The 22,996-nt window shown below is 37.9% G+C and overlaps 1 protein-coding gene and 1 non-coding gene across 13 annotated transcripts in view; both read left to right on the forward strand.

The window, feature by feature from the left end:
- Nucleotides 1-22,996, forward strand: part of LOC108602696 (afadin) — a 38,753-nt gene that overhangs the window by 2,464 nt on the left and 13,293 nt on the right. For 10 of the 12 annotated variants that reach the window (XM_017990834.2, XM_017990836.2, XM_017990835.2 and 7 more), the window contains exons 2-6: nucleotides 8,992-9,295; nucleotides 9,362-9,470; nucleotides 9,758-9,951; nucleotides 10,010-10,531; nucleotides 10,602-10,683. In XM_017990834.2, the coding sequence (XP_017846323.1) occupies nucleotides 9,191-9,295; nucleotides 9,362-9,470; nucleotides 9,758-9,951; nucleotides 10,010-10,531; nucleotides 10,602-10,683 (1,012 nt within the window). In that variant the 5' untranslated portion in view covers nucleotides 8,992-9,190. Of the gene's footprint in view, nucleotides 1-8,991; nucleotides 9,296-9,361; nucleotides 9,471-9,757; nucleotides 9,952-10,009; nucleotides 10,532-10,601; nucleotides 10,684-13,847; nucleotides 13,882-22,996 lie in introns of those variants that run through there. The other 2 variants (XM_033294223.1, XM_033294224.1) reach the window with 1 other exon arrangement.
- LOC117134883 lies at nucleotides 15,825-15,946 on the forward strand. Its single transcript, XR_004458897.1, has one exon. It is a non-coding gene; the product is annotated as a U4atac minor spliceosomal RNA (small nuclear RNA).

Here is a 22,996-nt window from a genome sequence, read left to right on the forward strand (position 1 = left end):
CTGCTGTATAAACAAATTGAATTCACAACTGCCAAAGAGTTGAAAGCAATAAAAGTCACAAGTTTAAGAAAAAAAAAACACAAACGATTTCCGTTTATTCGACTTGAGGAAATCAACAAATTGCTTAGCAAAGATTTTTATGAAACACTAAACTATAAAATTGAAAGTGAAAGTGCATTTATAGCTTGGAAACATTTTATTACTATTTAAATAATATGCACAGTTGCTTAAATTATAATTTTTTAATTTGTTTTTGTAATAATAAACCTTAGAAATAAATATGCAAAATATCTAGTATATATGGCAAAGTAATTCAACCATAACTGAACGCTTCAGTTGCCTTAAACAGTTGACAATTTAGCTTAAAGATTGCAATTTAATAAATGAACAACTGAAATATAAAAAGACTGCCGCCAATTTTCTAAAAATTGCCAATATGGGGATTGGATTAGACATTCGTGTGTTGATTTAGTGGCAAGCAGTGCCACGCCCAATAAAAACACCGGGGCCACCTTTATGGGCGCAGCCGCAACAACAAGAAAAATAAAAAAGAAAATGAAAACTCGTTTTGCAAAAAACTTGTTTTCCAATGAGATAGCCTGACCGTGATTTTTTTTTCGAGCTTTGTGTTTTGAGTCTCATCGGAGCTATTGTCAAGTTCCCTTACGAGAACTGTCGAGTTACTTAGAATACACTTCAATGTGCATTCTTTTATTTGCTTGATGTGCATTTTGCAAATTTTAGTACGAGAGAAAAGAAGAAACAGCAAAAACGTTTAATTGGAATATCGACGCCCACAGTGCAGAACAAAATATTCTCAGCGGCGGCTTCCCCATAGTTTCTGCCTCTCTATCTCTTTCTGTTTCGCTGTCTTCCCGCACATTCCAAACGCGCTCCACACACTTCTCGCATTACCAACAACTCTACTAAACACCACAGAGAAATCTCAAAAGCACACACACATATGCATGCATTTTTATAAGTGTGTGTGTGTGCTTGTGTTTGTCTGGGGTTGGAGAGCTATGCACTTGTGGGTCTGTCTGGTTGACGTACTGAAATTTTTAGCATATTTTTGCTTTTTAAAAAATGTAACAAAACATGTGAACATTTTTTGTACTTTAACTAAGCAGCGAAGTTAACAATTGAAATAACATTTTTGTAATATTTAGCAAATTCAAATTTGAATTATACAATAATTTGGCAGTAAAAATAGTTTTTAAATAAACTTCTTTAGTTGAAATCTTTCATTTCATTAGCAATTCTCCATTATATAGCTTTTCATTCGCTTTTAAAATCGATTAAATTATCTCTCAGCGTAGTGCTGCCATAAATGCTTTCATAGACTCTTGTGTTTTATTGTCTCAAAGCCATTTAGATATCAGCTCACAGCTCTCATCTAATGGAAATTGGTAATGCAACTACCAACTGTCAGTCCCAAATGCATAATGGGCGAGAAAGATTCCAAAAACATTTGCTTACAAGTCGGGGAATGACTTTTCAGCTCTCGAGTGGCAGCTACTGTGATTGACAAGCGGCATTTGCATTGATGGCAGAAGTGTGACAATGGCCAAAAAGGTAACAACAAAATAGGCAACAACAAGAGAGTTAAGGGCGAGTCCGTCTAGACAAACAACAAGCAGAGGAGTTGACCCAAAGCCGCCTCGCTTGGTTCTGCTTCAGCGTCTTTAATGACTGTACTTTTTTTTTTCCTTCTTTATATATAATTTTATTTCACTTTTTTGCTTTGTTGTTTGCTGTGGAATGTGTTGTTGTTGCCCTGAAATTGTCAATTGGTATAATTCATAAAACTGAAAAACTATTTTTCCAACCACGTTCTGCGCCAGTGCACCACGAACGAACCTTATTCCCCTCACTATCTCTCTCTCACACACACACATGCGATCCTTTTGCTACCTGCTCAACTCTGCTGCTGTGGCTCATGATCTTGATTTTGTTGTACCTGGCAACAGCCCTCCTCGACTTTTGCCCTGGGAATAGAGCAGTAATCTGCATGAGTATATGTGTGTGTGTGTGTGTGTCTGTGTGTGTCTGTGTGTGTTACCACGTTTCCACCCCTAACACCAACAGTAATGCCACCACGTACTGCCAGTTGACAGTTATCAGACCAACATTAGATTTAAGGTCTCTCTGGGCAGTCAACAGGAATGTCTGTGAATTGAATCGAATTTTGTATTTAATAAATTCTGTAATTTTGTAATCGAAACAATTTTTATTGTTTTAATTTCATAGAAACATGTATTTTGTTGTTATTTATAATTCCTTTGCATGGTCTGATAAAAAATGTGATCCGCTATCTCTAGAGATTGATTACAATTCAATAGTTTTTGATTTATAAAGCGTTAAAAATTCCGCAATAAAATTGCAAAAATTTCCTAAGCTAGTCCCTTGAGATTGATAAATAAATGTGATAAATAGCTTTAACATATAACAGTTAATAAAAAATTATTTAAAAAAAAATAGAATACATTTTTTAAGAATTCTATATGCTGCATAAAATTTCTACGAAATTGGTAGCCTTGAAATTCTTTTTAATCTACTTTTTTCAGCATTTGGTTTTGCTTTAAGCATAATAATTTTAAAGCTATTTAATTCTACTTAAAAATTAATTTTTTTGCACTTAACTTGCAGCGCATGCGCAAATTTCAGTAACAAATTTTTAATGCCAAATTCGCTTTAAAATGCCATAAATGTAGCATTTCTAATAAAAAAGAATGTCTGTCTATTGGTCTCGTCGGTTAAATGAATGCATAATGTGAACTTAATGTACGTCAGTTCGTCTGTCTGTCTGGCTAAGTGTTTGCTCATGTATTCTCGTATGTTGTTATTACTTCTTTGGTTTTTTTTTCAAGTGCTGGCGCGCACTCAAACTAATTATTTTGTTCAAATGTCTGTCGTCTGCCTTGCTGTCTGTTTGTCTGTCTGTCGCTTTGTTTGGCTCGACAGCTGATTACCTTTGGGCTATTTGCTATTTGGTTTACTTACAAATTATGCAGCTATAGACATGTATACATGTGTGTGTCTGTGTGTAAGCCCAGCAGCTTGCCTTTGGGCCATGCCTAACATTTGCTTTTGGTTTCTTTTTGCTTGCAACATACATTTTAACAGCTGCAGATTTCACGCTTGGCATCTCTTTGGCTGCTGCTGTTATCTCTGGCGTAAACTATTTACAAGTAATTACAAAACAAAATACAACTGATCGCTATCCAACAAGAGAGCAGCAGCTGTTGTATAAAAATTGCAAACAAATTTATGCAGCGTTTACTTGACCCAAATAAATGTGTTAGCTAAGCTTAAATAACATATTATGTACGGCAATTTTGTAACAATTAAGCAAAAATTGCTTAGAAAATAATATAGATCAAATTATGCAAAGAAATGTTTAATGCGATGTAGCAAATTTTAAATGCAGCTGAGTTTTTACATGCTAAATGCTAAAATTATATTTTGTATTAAATTCTAAACAAATTTCTGAATAAATAAATATTTTAAATTTACATAAAATTGTGCAGTACTTACATTAAAGTTTCTCATATGTCGAGTAACGAGTGTGGCTTTGACCCAAGGTTACAGCTGTAAAGTAAATTAATAAAAAGCAATAAATTAAATTGTTAAATGCTCTGCAGCACAATTAAAAGCCAAAAGGTTACGACAGTACACAGAGACAAAGATAGTTAGGGAGAGAGACATGTAGGGGGCGTGATTTGTTGTACTGGGCGTAACATAAATTGCCCAATGTTGTAGCATTAAGTGGATGCTGTTTGGTTTGACAGTTGCGATTGCGCAGTTGCATATGAAAATGAATGAAAATGAATGTGCACATTGGATGCACAGATGTCACCAGCAGTCGGTCGCTCAGCCGCTCAGTCGGTCGCTCGTCACTCCCCATGGCCCACAGACAACATTCCACAAGTGGCTGACTGACTTGACTTGACTTGGCGCTGCTAACCGGTTAGCGACTTTTCTAACAACTGCATTGATTATGATTCCATGTGTGTGTCTGTCTGTCTGACTGACATGACGTCGCGCTTCTCTGATTGCGATTTGCCAAGTGTGTGCAACAAACAAATTGCTTAAGCTATATGCATAATATATATGACATATTTAATGATTAATTTAATGCTGTAATTGTTGCAATTTAAAGTACGCAATACTAATCAATTTATAAGCTCAAAGTGCGCATTTGTTATTATTTATTTTGGTATTTTTAAATTGTTAATACTTTATTTCCACTTGCTGCTATTTTTCACATATTTTATTTTCTCTTAAATTGATTTTCACTTTGTCTCTTTGTCTTTATTTTGTTTCGCTGCTGCTGCTGCGTTTGACATTTTCACGTTAATTGAAATTTTATTGCCAATTGTCAATTGTCGTACGTTTCACCAAATGTTGCGTGCCCCCTCCTCCCCCCCTCTGACGCCTAGAGTTATCTTTTATGGGCGTTGTTTGGCTCAAGTGAAAGTTGCGCATTTCCAAGAAGTTGCTAAGGCTGTATGATGGTGTGAGGGGAGTGGGGGATACCCACATTTGTAGTTAAGCATTAAATCTAAGTGCATAAAGCATTTTGTGTTGCTGGCTGCTGACAAGCCCAAGCGCAAGTACAAACGACATCAAAGCGGGTTCCGGCCAAACAAAAATTATAATTTTTTTCCCACATTAAATATGCAGTTTAAGTTTAGTGGGGGGCACACACACACACATACACACACACAAGCATAGCAGCTAGACTATAATTCTAAATGGCATGTTATTGTTGCTGTTGTTGTTGCATTAAACTAAGCGCAGGCAGCTCTATTAACCGGTTAAATTGCTTCCTGGCCTAATTAGGCGCTGAGCAACAATCACAGCATGCAAAGCAGCAGCAACAACAACAACAAAAGATTATAAAGAAAATATGGCAACAGTTAAGAAAACTTGACAACGCTTAAGGCAATTGCTGCAAACTTAAAATAAAAGTTACAAAAAATATACAAAAACCATTTCACTCTATGCTTGAGTTTCTTATACGCTTTTTAATGAATTGCGAATTACATAAGCATAAAATATCAGTAAGAGAAAAGAGAGTGTGTGTGCGTAGAAAGCGAAGCTTTTAATATTTAAGCATATTAATCGAAAATACAGCTATATATAATAATTTGCATTTGGTACTATTTTTATAAATAATTAACTCGGACAAACAAATGGCATTTAAATGAGAAATTAAATGTAGATAAAAAATCCACTTATTTGTTATTTGAAACTTCAAGGCATAAATTTCTCAGTTGAGACCACAAATAAAGATAAAGCTCTGATAATGGCATGCTATATAGCGATAAAAGCTTTAAACATAATCAGTCAATAACCTGTTAACGCAAACTGATACAAAAAAGACTGCAAAGCAAACCACTTTGTTTAACTTAATTAACTAAAATGCTCATTAAGACTTAACTATGAAAACTTGAAAATGAATAAATGAATTGAATAAAACAAGTGAAAGTTGATTAATCGTTTCCGTTTATGGAGTTTGTATTTTGCTGCTGTTTGGTGTTTTCGGTTTTTGTTGTTTGACTTTTGCTATATATTTATTGATATTTATTTTGGGCATTCAAATGCGCTGCACGCAATTTTGAGCTTTCAAGTTAATAAGTTAAGCTATGCATAACATTTGCTTCGCTTCGCTTGGATTTTTGCATGTGTTTATAATTAAAAATAAATATTATTGCTGATTTTTTACTATTTAGACATTTTCTATGCATATTCTCACACACAAGACGCAGCAAAGTTTATGTAAAATTAATTAATTAAATATGCTGAGCATATACACATATGTGTGTGTGTGTGTGTGTCTGTGTGTGTGTGTGAGGTGCGGCTGAGTTGTGTGGCATGCATAATTATGCCTCAAGCTTGTTTGAAGAGCTGCTTGAGAGGTGTTGGCTGCAATTGCAATTCAATAAATACTATTTATTTAACAGAGAGAGCGAGACAGCAACATATTCGTGCATGAATCACAATTGTTTAGAGCTCATTGTACTTTCCACATACTTGGCATATTTTAAATTTTATTGCTGTTCCAAAGGTGTGCACGCCCTACTTAAGCTCGTGACGCGTTATAATTTAAGGTTACAATGAACTTTTGAAACACAAACTTTGTTGCTTGCCCTTAAATTAGTCATGATCATTAGAATTCAAGTGTCTTCCTGCTGTTGCTATATTTCCTCTACTTAAATTCAAATCTACTGCTGTATATTGTGTAAAATTATTTCAACTGTTGCTTTGTTGATTCATCATTTTCGTCTCGAGCAGTTGGTGGCTCATTAAAGTCAAAGTCAAAGCCACAGCCACAGAGCCAAAGCCAAAGCTAAGCAATTAAGCATGGCCAAAGCACAACAAGCTTGACTCATATTTTCGTTTCGGCCTGGGCAATGAGAAAACGCATAAACCCAAGTGTAAAATAACAATAACAAACAGCAAAAAAAGAGTCAACAACCACATTGGTATGCCTGTATTCGCTTTTGCCGCTAAATTTTCACAGACAAAAGAGCACGAAAAATGAAAAATGTAAAAAGCAAACAATAAAGGCAACTACAGTTACGTGTATAAACAACAAAATAAATAAAAAGTCGTCAGCAATAGTAACAGGCGCAGCAAAATTTGCCAAATTGGCTTATAAAATAATGAGTTTTAGCTGTGACGCAAACCAAATAGCTAAAAAAAGTGAGAGATAAATAAATAAGTGAGCGTTTTTATATTTACACTTTTATATATCTTTAGTAATTATATTAGTTTGTATAATAATTAATCTTGTAAATAAATATATTTACAAAGTGTATGCTGCCGTCATGTATACCGCACTTAACTCTTTTGTTTATTTATAGTTCTCAGTTGCTTTTTCGAGTGCAAAAGTGTCGCAGGCTTAAAAAAATACAAAACACACAGCCAAAGCAAAAGTCGTAAAAGAAGCCGCAGCAAAGTCGAGAAGCGGCTTCAAAAGCGAACGGCGCAGACAAAGGCAGAAGCTAAACAAAAACAATAAAAATAAAGCCAGAAGAGCAACTAAATTACTTGCGCCAAAGGTTTGTGTCATGGCTATACAGATTACGTTTGAACTTAAGGCAATTATAGCAAAGCAAACTGGCCTGGCATTGTTATTGGTTTTTAATTAGGCGCCACACACTTGAAATCAATTACCGCAAAATGAGGCATGTTCTACGACTTACCTGTATGTGTGTGTGTGAGTTTTGTTTGTTCAGTTTCCGTTTTGCTCAAAGACCTACTGACCTCAAAACGTTGTAAGAAAAACGCTGACAGCAGCAGCAGCAAATTAAAGTGGGCAGCGGTAAGGAGAGAGATAACGGCAAGTCACGAGACTTGCAGCCAAGTGCTGCAGGTGTCAAAGCGACAGCTGCTGCTGCTGTCTTGCGATTTTTTTTATGCCTAGGCCAGCAACAATTTAGCATGTCCCAGACCCAGTTCAATTCAATTCAAGAGCGTGAGCGCGACAGCAACAAAACTCTTTTTGGAGTTGGCGTCGTCCGTCGTACATTCACCTTTTACTTAAGTCAGGGCTTTGTCTCTTGCGGTACTTTATTTTTATTATATATATTTTTTTTTATTTGTATTATGCTGCTCTCTGTGCTTGGCTATTTATCAAGCGACAGTTTCTCGTTGTTGTCTTTCTCTTTCTTTGCGGTTTTCCGGCTTTTTACACTGTTATCAATGAGCGCAATCGTTGAGCTCGTTGCACACACAACAACAAACACAATAAACAACAACTTGATTGTTGACTTTGTTTTATTGTTGCTTCGTTGTAAATGTCACCTTTATGTCTTTTTAATAATGTTGTAAAATTGTTTTTTTTTTAAGTAATTAACAAACAATTTTCCTTTTTCATTTTGTTTGTCTTTACGATAATTATTATGAGCCTGTGCTCAAATATTTTGTTTAGTTTACAAAATTCCGTCAAAGTTATAAACAACCCTCAGAAGTTTTGCCCAGCAACCGTCGAAATTAAATAACAAACTATTAAAATGCAAGCAAATAAAAATAGTTAGATAGCCAAAAAACAACAATTTATGTAATTTAATGTAGCACTAGAAATACGCTTTGAAAAAAAGGAATAAATTTTGTGTATTGTAGCTAGAGTTTGATTTAAAGGAGTGAGTAAAGTAGAGATCGGAATATATGGTGGGATTTAAAGGGTATACAGAATTCTATTACTATTACTTTTCATCCTTAGTTGTGGGCGTCTGATAGGGACAGCTGCTGCTTGGCAACAACTGCGACTAAAAATTGCTTTGCTATTGCAATTGCACCCTCGCTAAGTATAAATTGCTTCAGTGGAATTACCCCTTGCCCACCCTCGTGTGAGCTTTGGAACACGAGAGGGAACCAGAGAGGGCGTCTGTAGGGTTATTTGCAGTTTAACATGTTTCTATAACGTTGTGTGTGTGCAGTCAACGACGAATTCTGCGAAGCGTAACCGTTGACGGTTATTAAACTATATGGAAGAAGCAGAAGATAGCGCAAAAGAACAACAAAACATAAAGACATTAAGCAGCCAGTGAGAGAAAGAGTGAGAGAGAGAGAGAGAGAGCGGGGAAGTCTCGCATTGCGTTGCTTTTGAGAATCGTTTCAGGCATAGTTCCGCTTTAACTACGTTTTTGTTTTTGTTTTGACATGAAAGAACTGTTGATGAACTTTTAAGCGCGTCGACACACCCCAAAAACATCTTCAGGTTATTTGTACTGGTCTAGGGTCAATGGCTATGAAGCTCTTAATTGAGCGCACAAGATGTAAATGGCATGTGTTATAGATATAGCTGAAGATACAGTAGCTGCATTCAAAAATATTATAAAGTTAATTTAAATTTCTCGCTGTGCACATGTTTTTGCAACAACACGGAAATGCAACAGCTGCTAGTCTTCATTGCTACATGGAAGTTGTAAGCCTAAATTCTAATTTTGTACCACATTTTTTTCCTCTCTTTGTTTACAGTTAGGCTGAAGCTTCAATTCATTGGCACACACCCAGCCCCAAGCACCAGCAAACCTCACAAACTGAAAAAGAAAGAAGATAAACGACGGTCACACACTGGAGTCACAAATACCATAAACATTCCAAGAATTGTGTAGAGTACTAAAGCTAAACAAGCAGCAGCAACTTCTACCCCACATACCGCTCTGGCTGAAACAGCATGTCACATGATAAGAAAATGTTGGATCGCGAAGCAGTACGTTCAGTTATACAGCAATGGAATGCCAATCGTTTGGATCTGTTTGCTCTCTCCGAGCCAGACGAGGTGAGTAGAGCTCTATACACTTTGTTCTGCATAATTATAATACTAATGTTTGCCATATGGTTACAGAATCTGCTCTTCCATGGCGTTATGCGCTTTTACTTTCAAGATGCCGGCCAAAAGGTGGCCACCAAATGCATTCGCGTTGCCAGCGATGCAACAGTCACAGATGTCATAGGTAAAGCACCACACAAAACCCTTCATTGGTGAAAAAAACGTTGGTGAAGTCAATTTACTCCGTCTGCATTACCGATCAGCAGTAACTTTAGCGACAGACGCCTTCTTTGTTTCCTATTCACTCAAGTGTCTGACCATACGTTGGATTACTTAAGATATAATACTGCAATATGTAGAATTGGGGAATTCACCAACACAATGTTACCAATTGAAAGCAGCCGTACTGAAGTCTTTTAATATTTATTTAAGCGCAGCTAATTATCAAATTTCTTTCTCTTTCCCTTGCAGACACACTCATTGAAAAGTTTCGTCCCGATATGCGAATGCTATCAGTGCCTAATTATGCGCTTTATGAGGTGCATGCCAATGGCGAGGAGCGTCGCCTCAATGCGGATGAAAAGCCGCTGCTAGTGCAGCTCAATTGGCACATTGATGATCGTGAGGGTCGCTTCTTGCTCAAGAACATTGATCAAAAGACAACTGTAAGCCTGCTTAACGCTTATTTAAACGCATTGTTAACGTTTTTGTATTTGCTTGCAGCCCATTGAGCAGTCCGAGCTGAACTTTAAGCGCAAGCTGTCAAAGCGCGAGAAGAAGGAGCAAAAGAAAAAGGATAAACTTGCCAAGCTGGGCTCCGATGCGCCACAGTCCAATGGCAGTCAATTGGGGCTGGGCAATGGCATTGGCAGCGCTGGCTCAACGGCGCATATGAATGGCAGTGTGGGCGTGGCTGGTGGCGCTGATGCTGGCGATGCTGTGGCTGGCAAACTTTATACGGAGCTGCCAGAAACGTCATTTACACGCTCGATCTCAAATCCGGAGGCGGTAATGCGCAGACGGCGACAGCAGAAGCTGGAAAAGAAGCTGCAGCAGTTTCGTTCGCGTGACGGCGGTCCCGATACAGGCGGCACACTAAAGATCTATGGCGAGAGCCTTTGCCAGGATGTGCCCTACAAGACGCTGCTGCTGTCCATACGCGATTGCGCTCAAGCTGTAGTGAGGGAAATGCTCACCAAGTATGGACTGGAAAAGGCAGATCCGCTGCAATATTGTCTAGTGCAGGTTTGATTACAAATTAGTGAAACTATTTAATTGTTTACAATGCTTAACACGCTTTTTTGCTTAACTGCAGGTAAACAGCGATGGAACGGAGTACATACTCGACGATGACGAGTGCCCGCTATCGATACTCATGAATCATCCAACGTCGCGCGGTAAGTTTACCCCACATCGTGCTGCATTTATGATTGCGTGCCGTTAAAAATCACTTAGTGTGTCAGCTCCTTAAAGCCAGGACGAGCGCTCATTCATAAATATCGACAAGCTTGCGCTAACAATTAGCATTGTTTTATCAATAATTATGTTAAGGTCTTACCCTATCAACTATAACAACAAATTCATGCTGCTGACTGTTGCTATTTTGTTATTTTATTTCGTTCTTTTGTGTAGCGATTTTGGGGTATTCTTAGTTTAGTTGTTTGCTGGCATTTGTCGCGTGTGGCAAGAAATTGCTTGAAAATTTGGCATAAGTTTAGTTTCAAATATTTGCAAAAATGGGGCAGGACTTGAAAGAAAAGCTACGTAAGTCTGCTAAATATAATATATATAAAATTACAAAAAGTATTGTATAGTGTAAAATGTTTAAACAAAACAATTTATTATATGTTTTGCATATTTACGCGCAATTTTATGTTTGCTATAAAAATTATGGCTTTAGCGCATACACATACCATTTTAAGGACTACGTCCATGGCAACAAGCTTTTGTCATGCATAACTTTGTATGCTAGCAAAGCTCCTAAATGTAAGAAAAGTTTGTAGTGTTTGTATTTATTTTGTCAAGTTACAATATAAAATATATACAGTGCAAATATTTAACAAAAGGAATATTGAAAGCTTGCTGGTATATATAACTTTATCAGCTACTGCTGATAATAAATAAAATACAAATTTTTAGTGCAGGCGCAGGCGCAACAAAACTTTTGACAACAAAATGCTTACAACAAGAATACAATTCAGGCTTAGTGAACAAAATCACAAAAGGATTTAAGCAGTAGGGCAAACATGCACACACACATACATACACACACTCGCTGGCACACACACAGTAAATTTACTAAAACCGACAATAAAGTTTATATACAAAAAAGGCCGCTGGGAATTGAATAGAGGCCGAGGCTCAAATGCGAATAAAGTAAAACGACAAACATAAATGATATTTAAATAAATGCACATCGGCGGCGGCGGCTGCTGTGGTGTGTGCGCACAAAAATAATAAGAAAAAACGGCGGCCGGAAATGTTGACGCTATCAAAAACAAGAGCAGGCAAAGGAAACCGCATTTTTAACCTCTGACAGCTCAGGCACTTAGCAGTCCGCACTGGCAGACAGACACATGTTGCCATTCACACCCAAATACATACATACACAATGTGTGTCGTGTGTATGTGTGTATTATTGTTGGTAGGTGTGAAATGTAAATGCGTCCGCATTTGAGTTTAATATTTAATGCGCTGTTGCTTTTCCTTAAGCGTGGCCCTAATTATGCTGCCTACTTTTGGGCGTCAGCTAAGCGAATTTATTGCTCATATCAGAAATTATTCGTTAGCTTTAATCTTTTAAATATATAAGTCCAACAACTGCTTTTATTTATTGTAAATAAACTAAAGTTATACCGCAACGGCTTATTGACAGCAAAAAGCGCCGTATTAATTTGCAAATGCATTTGATTTGATTTGGAAATTCCATTCAACTTACTCTTTTATTCATTTACATAGCTTCGCTATTTCGTTCTGTTTACATTTGCAATGTTTTTGACATTCTAACAGCATTTTGATGTCGCTGATTTTTATCGTTTCGTTATTGTTGCTCCAGCTCTATGAATCCTGCTCGCATACATGCGCTCTTTGCCAGGCTCTCTTTATGTGTGGGCTATGCTCTTAATTTATTGCTTCGTGTTGGCTTCGTGTCTGTAGCATTTGTTATGGTTCTTGTGCTGCTGCACAGTGGGCGCCAAAGCGTTTCAATAAGAATAAAATAAGAAATGTGCAAAAGCAAATAAATTAATTAAAGCTTAGGCAAGCAGTTGCACATTATTCATAATATTTTGAACAATTGCACAAAACAAGTTCTGCATTATTTTTGCTTTACTAATAAGCAATAATAATAGTAATTTATTTTAAATAATTGCAGCATTTGCCACCCACAGTGCAGTTGTCCCTTATCAAAAAGTTGTAGCAGCTGAGGGTTTTTCCATCTTGCTCTTGCTACTTAGTTGGCTCTCTTAAATTTTGTCGCACACATACACACACTAACTCACTTCAACGTAATGGCAATTTTATGGCTAAATTTTCGCTTTGCCAAAACTCCATCACCTGTGCCACAACAACAGCCAAAGCATTTTCATTGTGAACACTTGAGCAGGCTGTAAGGCAACGCTACACGCTTCACTTGTTGTACGTTCATGTTGTTGTTGCTGCTGCTGACAACGTCCTCGTCAATGTCGAGGTGCCCGATTGAAGTGCCGAGGCAGCGGCGATGCCAGCAGCATGCCCATTCCTGCCCCATATATGTGGCATACACATACATTCGTATACACAGACAGTTAAGCAAAGTTTCTATTCGGCGTCGCCGTCACAGTCACACTTCGCTATCGAAGCGTCGCTGTTGTCGCTGGCGCAGGCGTTGGCGTTAGCGTTAGCAGCAGCAGCAGCAGCAGCAGCGTATTGTGTCTGTGCGCCCAGGTTCAGTTCAGTTTTCACTTTTTCGGTTTCAGTCATGAAGTAAATGCTGCTCGGTTCAGGCAGCAGCACGGCAGAGCAATCGGTCCGTATAAAATCGAGTAGCGCGAACTCGAACGCGTTGAACGATTGATAGCGATAGCGATAGCGCTAGCGCCCAAGCGGCGGCAACAGTTTTCGAAATTTTGCATTCATTTTAAGTTTGCGGCGTTATTCATGCACTTGCCTGTCAGTCACTCAGTCAGTCAGCCAAGCTGTCTGTCTGTCTGTCTGTCAGTCTGTCTAGTTGGCTTGTCCTTGCCTTACTTGAGGCATACACAAAATTGTCAAAATTAGAAGCAGTTCAATTCAATTTGTGCGTGTTGCTGTTGCTGTTGCCGCTGTCGCTGTTACTGTTGCCTGTCATAAAGTGTTTTGTTGTTCGTGTGTATATATATCCCATGTTACAGTTGTTGTTGTTGTAAGCTTTAAGCGCCTCCGTTTGTAGTTTAATATGTATCTTGTTGCTGGCCGGCAGTACAGCGTCTTGGCCAACGCTAATGTGGCCCACTTGTCGTCGTCGTCGTCTAGTCACAATTAAGCAACAACAACAACACAAACATCGTCGTCGTCACTAACTGAGTCCTACAACAAGTGCAAGAACAGCTGCAAAATGATGGATTGGGGCATAAGACGTAAGTGTCCTTTGAAGGGTTTGATGCCCAAGCAATCATTGAATCATTAAGCTTAATATTTGCCTAGCTGTCAGCAGTTCTGTGTGTTTCCAATTTAATTGCGAGCTGTCCGCAATGCAAAAAGTATGCTACGAAATTTGGCATGCAAATTTATTAGTTGTGCGCGCTTCGTTTTTTGTAAATTGAACTCAATTGAAATATAAACTTCAACACAGCTTAGCTTATCTTGCACCCCGGGCACGCATTTACGTAATTACTTACGAACTGACAAGCGGTTAACATAATAATTATTTGATTATCAACACAAAGCAAAAAGTAAATCCATGTCCACTAATGGCAGCAATATTAATTTTTTTAGCTATAGATATGTCGTTTATTGGGAAAAAACTAATATGCTATTATCATTACACGCACACTCGCTCACTCATGCATTAGTTAGTCTGTGGTCCTTGACAGAACACAATGTCCTGTTGACATTTCGTTTGTCATTGAAAACACAACAAAGAACAAAATATAAAATAGAAAAATCGTAAATGCTAAATGGAAATGGAAAAAAAATGTTTGTAATCAAATCAAATACAAAGCAGCTCTGAGAGTTGAACCATTTAGCATTGGACATGTTGAAAGGTCATGCCTAATATAGAGCTTCGGCTACGTGGTTGCTCATAAAATCAGTCACAGTCGCCTGCGTCGTCGTCGTCTGGGCGTCTTAGTCGCAGCTTAATGCTTGCAAAATGCATGCGCATAATTTTAATATTGCTGCTGCGAACCGAACTCTTTACAAGGCAATGTCCCCAAAGCTCACGTTCGCCACCCGTAGCACTATAACAGTAACAATATTTTGTCTACCGCTTCTTTTTCCAGCAGGCAGTAGTAGTGCAGTTCATTTTGAAGGTCGTTCGCTAGCTTGCCTTTAACGCCTGTCGTGCTGTCCTTACAATTGCTGCCTGCTCTGGCTGCTGCCTGCTGCTGTCGTTTGCAACGCGCTTAGGAATTTGATAGCAATGCGAAGCGAAAAGAAAGCAAATTGGGTTAACAACTTGTTCTTTTCTTTATTGTTGGACCCACACACAGTCTGTCTCTCACTCGTTGCTGCTCTCGTTTGGGCTTTTAAGCTTTAAAAGGCTGCATAAATGCCATTAGAAAATTGCCTAGAGCGTTTGGCTTTTAATTTTAATTGAATTGATTGTTGCCTTGGGCGGCGGGTAAAGGGATTTTTGTGCTGTGCTTTAAATTCAATTTTGTAAACTTTAAACTACAATGTCTTAGTATAATTGCGCCAATATAAATTTATGCTATTTTTTTGACAGTTGTCAAGCGTTGTGTGCTCTCTGTTTAGCCCCGAGACAGAGACTAAGATGACTGCACAAAATTGTCAACTGGGTAGAGGTGGGGGGTCGAGCCAAACAGTCAGACACAGAAGGTAGCAACTGGAATGTCAATTTGTCACAGCTGCTCTTCACACACGCACACACGTACAAACAGACAGACTCAATTTTCATGTTTTATATTGCATGCAAATATAATTTTTGGCCTAATGCCAAAAGGTAGCAGCCTCAGTCTCAGACCATTTGATGAATATGTATGATATGTAATAAATTCTTAGACATAAATTGAATTATTTACTTGCAGTTTTTTGCTGTGATTTTTTTTTGACTGATACGCCAAGTTTATGCTGTCGTATATTGTCTATTTATTTATGAGCTTAGGAGCTACCATTGATCTGAGAAAAGCAAACAAGTTATGAGCACTTAAGGGATGAATTTATTGGCAACTAGTTTAAATGCATGCAATTCTTAAACTTGCAGCAATAACCGGTAATTGCAATTGCAATTATGATCAGTATAGATCAGCTAAGCAGTTTCTACTCCTAACTGACGCTTGTAATTCTCAATCGGTTCTGGCTGCAAACGATAGACTTGCGCTTGTTTATCAACGATTCTTCCTTCCTTGTCTTGGGGAGCAGAAATGTTCAATGAACGTCTAGTGAGAACATTGCTGCTGACACCAATGATATAAATATCAACCCCCGTTCGACTAACGATCGTTCGGAATTTTTGGAAATAGGCTCCCTTACTTTATAGGGAGTCGTCTATAGCATACATTTCATACTCATACAAACGAAAGTAATTAAAACACATTGTTGCCAAATGCTGAGAGTTCATGGGCCATGGCTTTAGGTACGCCAGTTTATTGCGTATTTTTAATATGCTGGCCCCGACCACGCCCACAGCATATCCTTGAGCCTTGAGCAGCCAAATTGCAAGCGAGAGTTGGCCAACAAAAATAAAGACGTTAACTGTGCTGTGTGTGTGCTGCGATGCGCGTTACCCCAAAAAGTGGCTTCAAGTATGCGTATCTTATGTTTTTATGTGCACACACACACACACACACATACATATGTCGTACATAAGCATCTCTATCGTTGGCATTTGTGAACTTTCATTGTTTTTGTTTGCCCCATGTTCCATAGCTGGGGGTTTGGGTATATTGATTGGTCTGAGAGCGCGTCAAATTATGATGATGATGTGCTCAGGTTGATTTATGTCGTTCGAGTGCGCGTGTGTGTGTGTGTGTGTGTATTTATGTAAATGTATGGCTAACATGCAAATGATAGTGAATTATGTTGCCATTATGGCTGCTTTGTAGCAAAGTTTGAGCGACAAATGAGCTGCGCTAGCTCAAACTGCAGTTATCGATAACACACTGCTAGCTACTAATAGCTCGAAACTGTATTTATCGATAGCTTGCAATTTGTTTAGCGTACTAAAGCGACAAATGATCTGCGCTAGCTCAAACTGCAGTTATCGATAACACTGCGTTAGCTACTAACAGCTCAAACTTCATTTATCGATAGCTTGCCATTTGTTTAGCGTACTAAAGCTTAAGACTTATCGCATCGTTAGCCATCTAACCTTGACCGCTCCCCTGACGCAGGGCATTTATTTAGTTGGTCTGGCTGCATAAGCTTTTGGGTTATTTTCAAATGTGTGCGTGTGTGTGTGTGTGTGTGTGTGTGTGTGTGTGTGTTTGTCCTCTAGCCAACGCACTTAAGCACACACACAGACAGACACAGGGGAAAATGAAGACACACACACAGACACAAACACATTGAAAAAACAGTGTAAACTAAATGTTGTTTAACACACACACACACATACACTTGTATGTATATGCACTAACACTGTCATAATTTACTGCGCTTGCTTTTATATACAAAGACACACACACACACTTGTATATAAATTTTTTTTCGTTATTTCATTCATACATTCGAGCGAGCGAGCGAGTAAGTCAGTCGGTCTGTTTGTCAGTGGGGCTGTGACTCAGTCAGTCAGCGCCTTTGGCCGCGTTGCCCATACGCTCTGTGTGCTGTGGCGCTCAGTGCTCAGCACTCAGTGTTCAGTTATCCTTGTGTCCGCATTGTTGTGGCCAAACCGGCGTTCGGCTTCAGCAGCAGCAGCAGTCCAAGTCGGTTAGTCACTTTAACAAATCAACGCAATAAACTCAGACAATTGTTATTAAAAATGTGCTTTGACATTTGTCAGTTTTGATTGCTTTGACTTTTATTAATTTAACGCATAGCTTTATTTTATTTTATTTTATTTATCACTGCGCGCATAGCTTTGCGCTCTAAATTGAATTCTCGCATGTCTGCTGGGCACTTCTGCTGTCTGTCATGGCTCATAAGCTGCATGGAACGCTTTCAAAATTGTGCCATTAATTTCAAAAGTCAAATAAAAAAATTCGTTATTTTTATTATATTGCGTTTAGTCAGCAGCACATGAAAGCATATAAAAAATGTTGTATGTGTGTGTGTGTGTGTGTAGGACCTGTGTGCACGTATAATCCGTCCATGGCCCGGCCAAAACAAACAGACAAAAATCAATAAATTTCGTGAGTTATAAGCAACAAACAAAACACACACGAAACAACTCGCTCTCACTCTCACTCTCAGTCTCTCTCGCTCTTGCTGTCGAGTTGGCATTTTCGATTACGCTTAAAAGCCTCGCTGTCCGCAGAAATGTTTGTTAACTGTTTAGCATTTGCAGCCTATGGGCTTTAATTAAGCCATCAACTTGGTCCAAGGCAAAGTGAAAACGCTCTAAAAAGCAATTAACTAACGCTTGTTCTTACTATCTTTTGAGTATCGCTTTATTTTATCTCTCTCATACACACTGACCTCATTTTCGGCTGTTGCTTTTAGTCTGAATATGTCCAATTATGTGCTTACACCTTAAGTGACAAAGCAAGCGCTGAAAATAATTATATTTTCTTTTAGTATATAACTATTTTTTTATTGCTCTCTCTCTCTCTCATTCTCTCTCTCTCTTTGCATATAAAAAAGTTAACTTTGGTTGCGAATATGTAAATTAAAACAAACTAAGAGTTTTTTTTGCTTTGCTGCTAATTGAAATTGCTTTATATACGTTGCAGGCTTTAGCCCAGCATTAAGCTGCTGCAGTTTCGCATTTCAAATGAATCTGTGTGTAAAGCTAGCGAACTTGCCTCATTAAATTTTCATTGTTTTAATTTGTGCAACGTGTGCACAACGTGCAACTTCTATGTGCGCTTCGTTCGTTCAACGCCTTAAGGGCTGAACTTGTGTGTGGCTTGTGGGCAGCGTAAAATTCAATGTACGAATGTTACACATTTGTGTTTGTTTGTGCCTTTAAAGTTGCACAAATTTTGGGCAATTTAATTAGTACGTAAACAAATAATTTATTCAACTGACGCCGCCTGTTGGCCAAGCATATCAATCTCTGCTCCAATTAGGCTCTAGGACTTGCCTCAAAACTTGCCGGCTAGGCATAAATTTTAATCAAAAACGCTTTGCTGCAATCCTTAGAAGTTGTGCGCCGCCGCTAATTGAAATGGATAGTCAAGTTTGACAAATTGTAACAATTTCGTAGCGAGCTTTAAAAATTAATCATAATATAAAATCGGAGCTACTTTGATGCAAGCTGCGACCTACCGCAAAATCGCTTTGGTCATTAAAAACAATAACAAAGCAGCGATAAGTCGAAAATGGCATGCAAGCAACTAGGCAATACACTTTGATAACCAGTAAGTTGTTGCGGCAGCGCCATCTAGCGCTTGCTTGTCTTGCTGCACAAGAAACTCAAGAAATGTTCCAAGTGTATAAAAGCGACAAGCTAACATTGGCTGTAATCAACTATGTAATACACTTTCATTAGTATAGCAAAGCATTGCTCGCTGGTTTCTATTTCATTTTGTCTTGCTGAACAGCAATTTAATGTTAAATTTGAATACAAACAACTAGTTAATACACTTTGACTAGTTTAGTAAAGTCAACAAACTTAGCTGATTTCTAATTCAATTTGACAGCTGATCAAGGTCGAAGTTATCCACTCACTATTACATAAGCCTTGCTATTTTTTGTGTAAACTGCAAAGTGTATAAAAAAGAGTTGCGCTAATAAAAATTAATGTGTCCAGCTCACACACACACAGACACACACACACACGTTTATTAATGTTGAGAATGTGCAGTAAATTTCAACAATGAACTCTGAGGGAGGCATGAGGGAGGGCTGCACAGAATTGTGGCCACATGTCTGTGGCATACGTGAGTGTACGCAAATGTGAGAGGTGGGTGGGTGGGTGTTGGGTTATGTGTGGGCGTAATGTGTCAAGGTAATGACCATAGAGCATTTGTGGGCGTGGCATTAAACACATTATGCAATTTTCTCAGTATGCTTTGGTTAAGTATTGGCTGTGGACTTTTGACATTGCTGATGTTGCTGCTGCTGGTGCTGCTGCTGCCAATGTATGCTCACTTATGCACGTGCCACGCCGTGGGGCATGCCAGCGTATTGTTGACCAAATCATTTTCATAGCTTGCGGACCACAGCAACATTCTTTGTCTTTCGTTGTCCTTCTCTGTGAAATTTCCACTGTCAACACATTCACAGTTTGTTTGTTGTTTTGTTTGTCTGTCTGTTGTTATTACCTTTGTCAATTTACTGCTTGTGCCAAGCTTGCACAATTAAAATGCATTTTGTTGTTGTTCAACTTGCCTTTGCTGCATTTTATCTACACACACATGTGTGTGGGTGAATTTGTTTGTATTTCCTTTGCACATTTCAATTGTCAGTTGGCTGATATATCGACATTGACAGCAAATAAACAAAGCTTGCGCCTCTGCAGCTGTAAACTAAGCAAAGGAAATGAAAGCAACAATAAAATTGCTTTAAGAAATGAATGCGATCGCTTGAAATTAAGTATACGCAGCAAGTGCTGTCATTGACACTGCTGGCATTTATACTTTATATATACCAGCATATATATGTACCGTATTATAGTCCTGGCTTGCTGCTATCCTTGCACACTGCAAGCTGCTCATGCATACAAAATGAGCTCGTGAATTCATCAAACGCCTGCGCCGCTTAACGTTCGCTGCAGACAGTTCCAGTCAGTTTGTCTGCCTGTCCGTTCATCAGGCTGTGCCTTTGTTTGGCTGTTTGTTGATTGATTTACAACTATAGTTTGCTCGTAAATTTGCGTCTAAATTGAAAAAAATAACTCGAATGCTTAAAGCTACAACTTTAAGTCAAAAACTAAACGTTGAACTGTTTGTTTTACGCTAACAGCAAATTTATTTAAGCCAAGCGCTTTTCATTAAGCTCTCGCCGTTTGCATCCCAACGCACATGAATTATTCAATAAACGTGCTGGCTATAAACAGCATTTACCAACAAAATGTACTCAAGAGACATTTAATTAAATTTAATTAAAATAGGCATGCAGCTGTTTAAAAAAAAAGGGCTTAAGCGCAGTTTATGTTAAAACTCATTTCATTTATTTGCACACTTAATATTAAAATTTTTGCTTACTAACAAATTTAGTTTTTTAATTGCATAAGTTTATGTTGCTGCTCAAACTCAAATTCAAATGACTTTTATTAACAAACAAGTCACATAATTCATTGCACTAGCAAATTTAATGCTGTCAAGTAAATAACAAGCGTAGCTATAAATTTCTCTAGCAATTCAATGTGGTTCTACTGGCTGCGCAAAAAAGGTAACACAATTGTTGTTGTTGTTACTGTTGTTGTTGTGTTAGTTTATTTTTTTGCTTCCCCAGTGTCACAAAATAAAAAGTAATTTCCACGTTGCGCATACGCCCCGTACAGTGCCAAGAGCTAACCACAACTTTTTGCACAAACAGCAGCCAGCTGAGCTCTTTTATTTTTAATAAGTTTTTTAGCTCGACATGGCCAACAATCCAACCGAAACTTAATGCCAATCCCACCCACATACACACACACAAACAAACACACACACACACACATACACAGAGTTGATCAAAAACATACTCTTATTTGACATGTGCCATGTGTGTCGACTTGGGCTCTGCTTCTTCAGCTGCGCTGTAGTTTCAGCTTACGGTTGCATGCTCTGCAGCAAATGCAAATACATATGGCGCATCTGGAGCTGGGGACTCGGACTGGGGCTGCTGGTTCGAGTCTCGCGTCTCGCTGGCATCATATTTTGCATGCTTCGTTTAACATTCTGTACAATGCACAACAGCCAAACTGTCGAAACAATGCAAACGAGCAGCAACAACAACGACTACAGTTTGTTGCAGCTGTGCTACAACACACATATGCATATATATAGAAAATCCCCAATCTGTATATAGCGAAATTGTCTGATTTCTATACTCAAAGCCAAAGTCTCATCCAGCCACACACATTGACTTTTGTATAGACTTTGGGCAAACAGTTTATAGCTTTGCACGTCCAGCAATAACGCAACGGAAATTGATGAAACGGCAGCGTTTAGATTTGATTTCATGTTTTGTTTGTTTCTGTGTGTGTGTGTGTGTGTGTGTTTTTGTTTTTGAATTGCTATTTAGCCGTCATATTGTCTAGAGAGCATTTGAGTTGTGAACTGTGCGCTGCGCTGCAAAATTGTTTAGGCGCTGCATAAATGACTTACAGTGCAGGCCAACAAAATAGGTACACAAACAATTTTAAAGAGAAAATTAAGCAATATCAATGCTTAGTAATGTTGCTAGCTTAGCTTATTTCAGAGTAGATTTAATATATCATTACTATTGCGTGCTTTTATTTATCCTAATAAAATTTTTTGCGTTGCTTTGCTTTTATTTATTGCATCTTTTCCGTACGAGACTAACAATAAGTGTATTAAATCTTATACTATAACCTAACTATCAGTCATGTAGACTGGAACAGTAAAAAATAGCCTTGACAAATTAAATAATTAATTAAATTGAACTGCTTATTTTTGTAATAGTTTTCATTTAGCGTCGACTGTTCATAGTCAACATTAAATAATTAAATAAATCTGAGCATTGAATAGCTTAGCCAAAAAGCAAATTCTTGCAATAAATGTATTCGTAACTTTAACTTATTATAAGATAATGTTATAAGTAATGCAAGTAGTTAGTAAATTAATAAAGGAATAATGTGTACATTAAATTAACAACTTTTAGCAACTTTCAATCAAACAACTTAAGGACTCTTTAAGCAACATTAAAACAAAAAACTTCGCGGCTTCAACTTTTATTTAAGATTGATGATACTATTGATCTTTTTAGGGCTGCTCAAGTAGTCGATAGTTGTAGGGATGTCACCCTGCATCAGCTATCAAGTGTTTCTCTATTACATATATTTAAAAAATTACATTATTGAGAATAAGGAAGCTTGTGCTTTAATTTCTTTGTAGATTTTGTAAACTTTATTTAACTGAACGTTAATTTCTTTGCTAATTGAATGAGTTAAGCTTGCAATATATAAAAAATATATTTAGAAATTATTTTTAAAATTATAGACAGCGATTTAGTTAGTGGTTAGCTTAGTTTTAACTCAGAATCAATTGTATGTGGGCGCCAATTAACAAATGAACTTTAAAGCTTGCGTAGCTATTTATGTGAACAGCATTGTAAATGTAAAATGCGCTGCTTGCATTTGCGACTGCATTGCATTGTGCTCAGCTTTAGCAGCATTCACATTGAGTGAGCTAAGTCGCCACTTCCCAACGAGATTTGTCAGACAAAGGCAGCTGCAGTTTTAACAATATAATACATTAATATGTATTTAGCAAGTAGCAATTGAATTTAAAGCGTAAC

The sequence above is a fragment of the Drosophila busckii genome, chromosome 3R, assembly GCF_011750605.1.
Source record: "Drosophila busckii strain San Diego stock center, stock number 13000-0081.31 chromosome 3R, ASM1175060v1, whole genome shotgun sequence".
Taxonomy (NCBI): Eukaryota; Metazoa; Arthropoda; class Insecta; order Diptera; family Drosophilidae; genus Drosophila; species Drosophila busckii.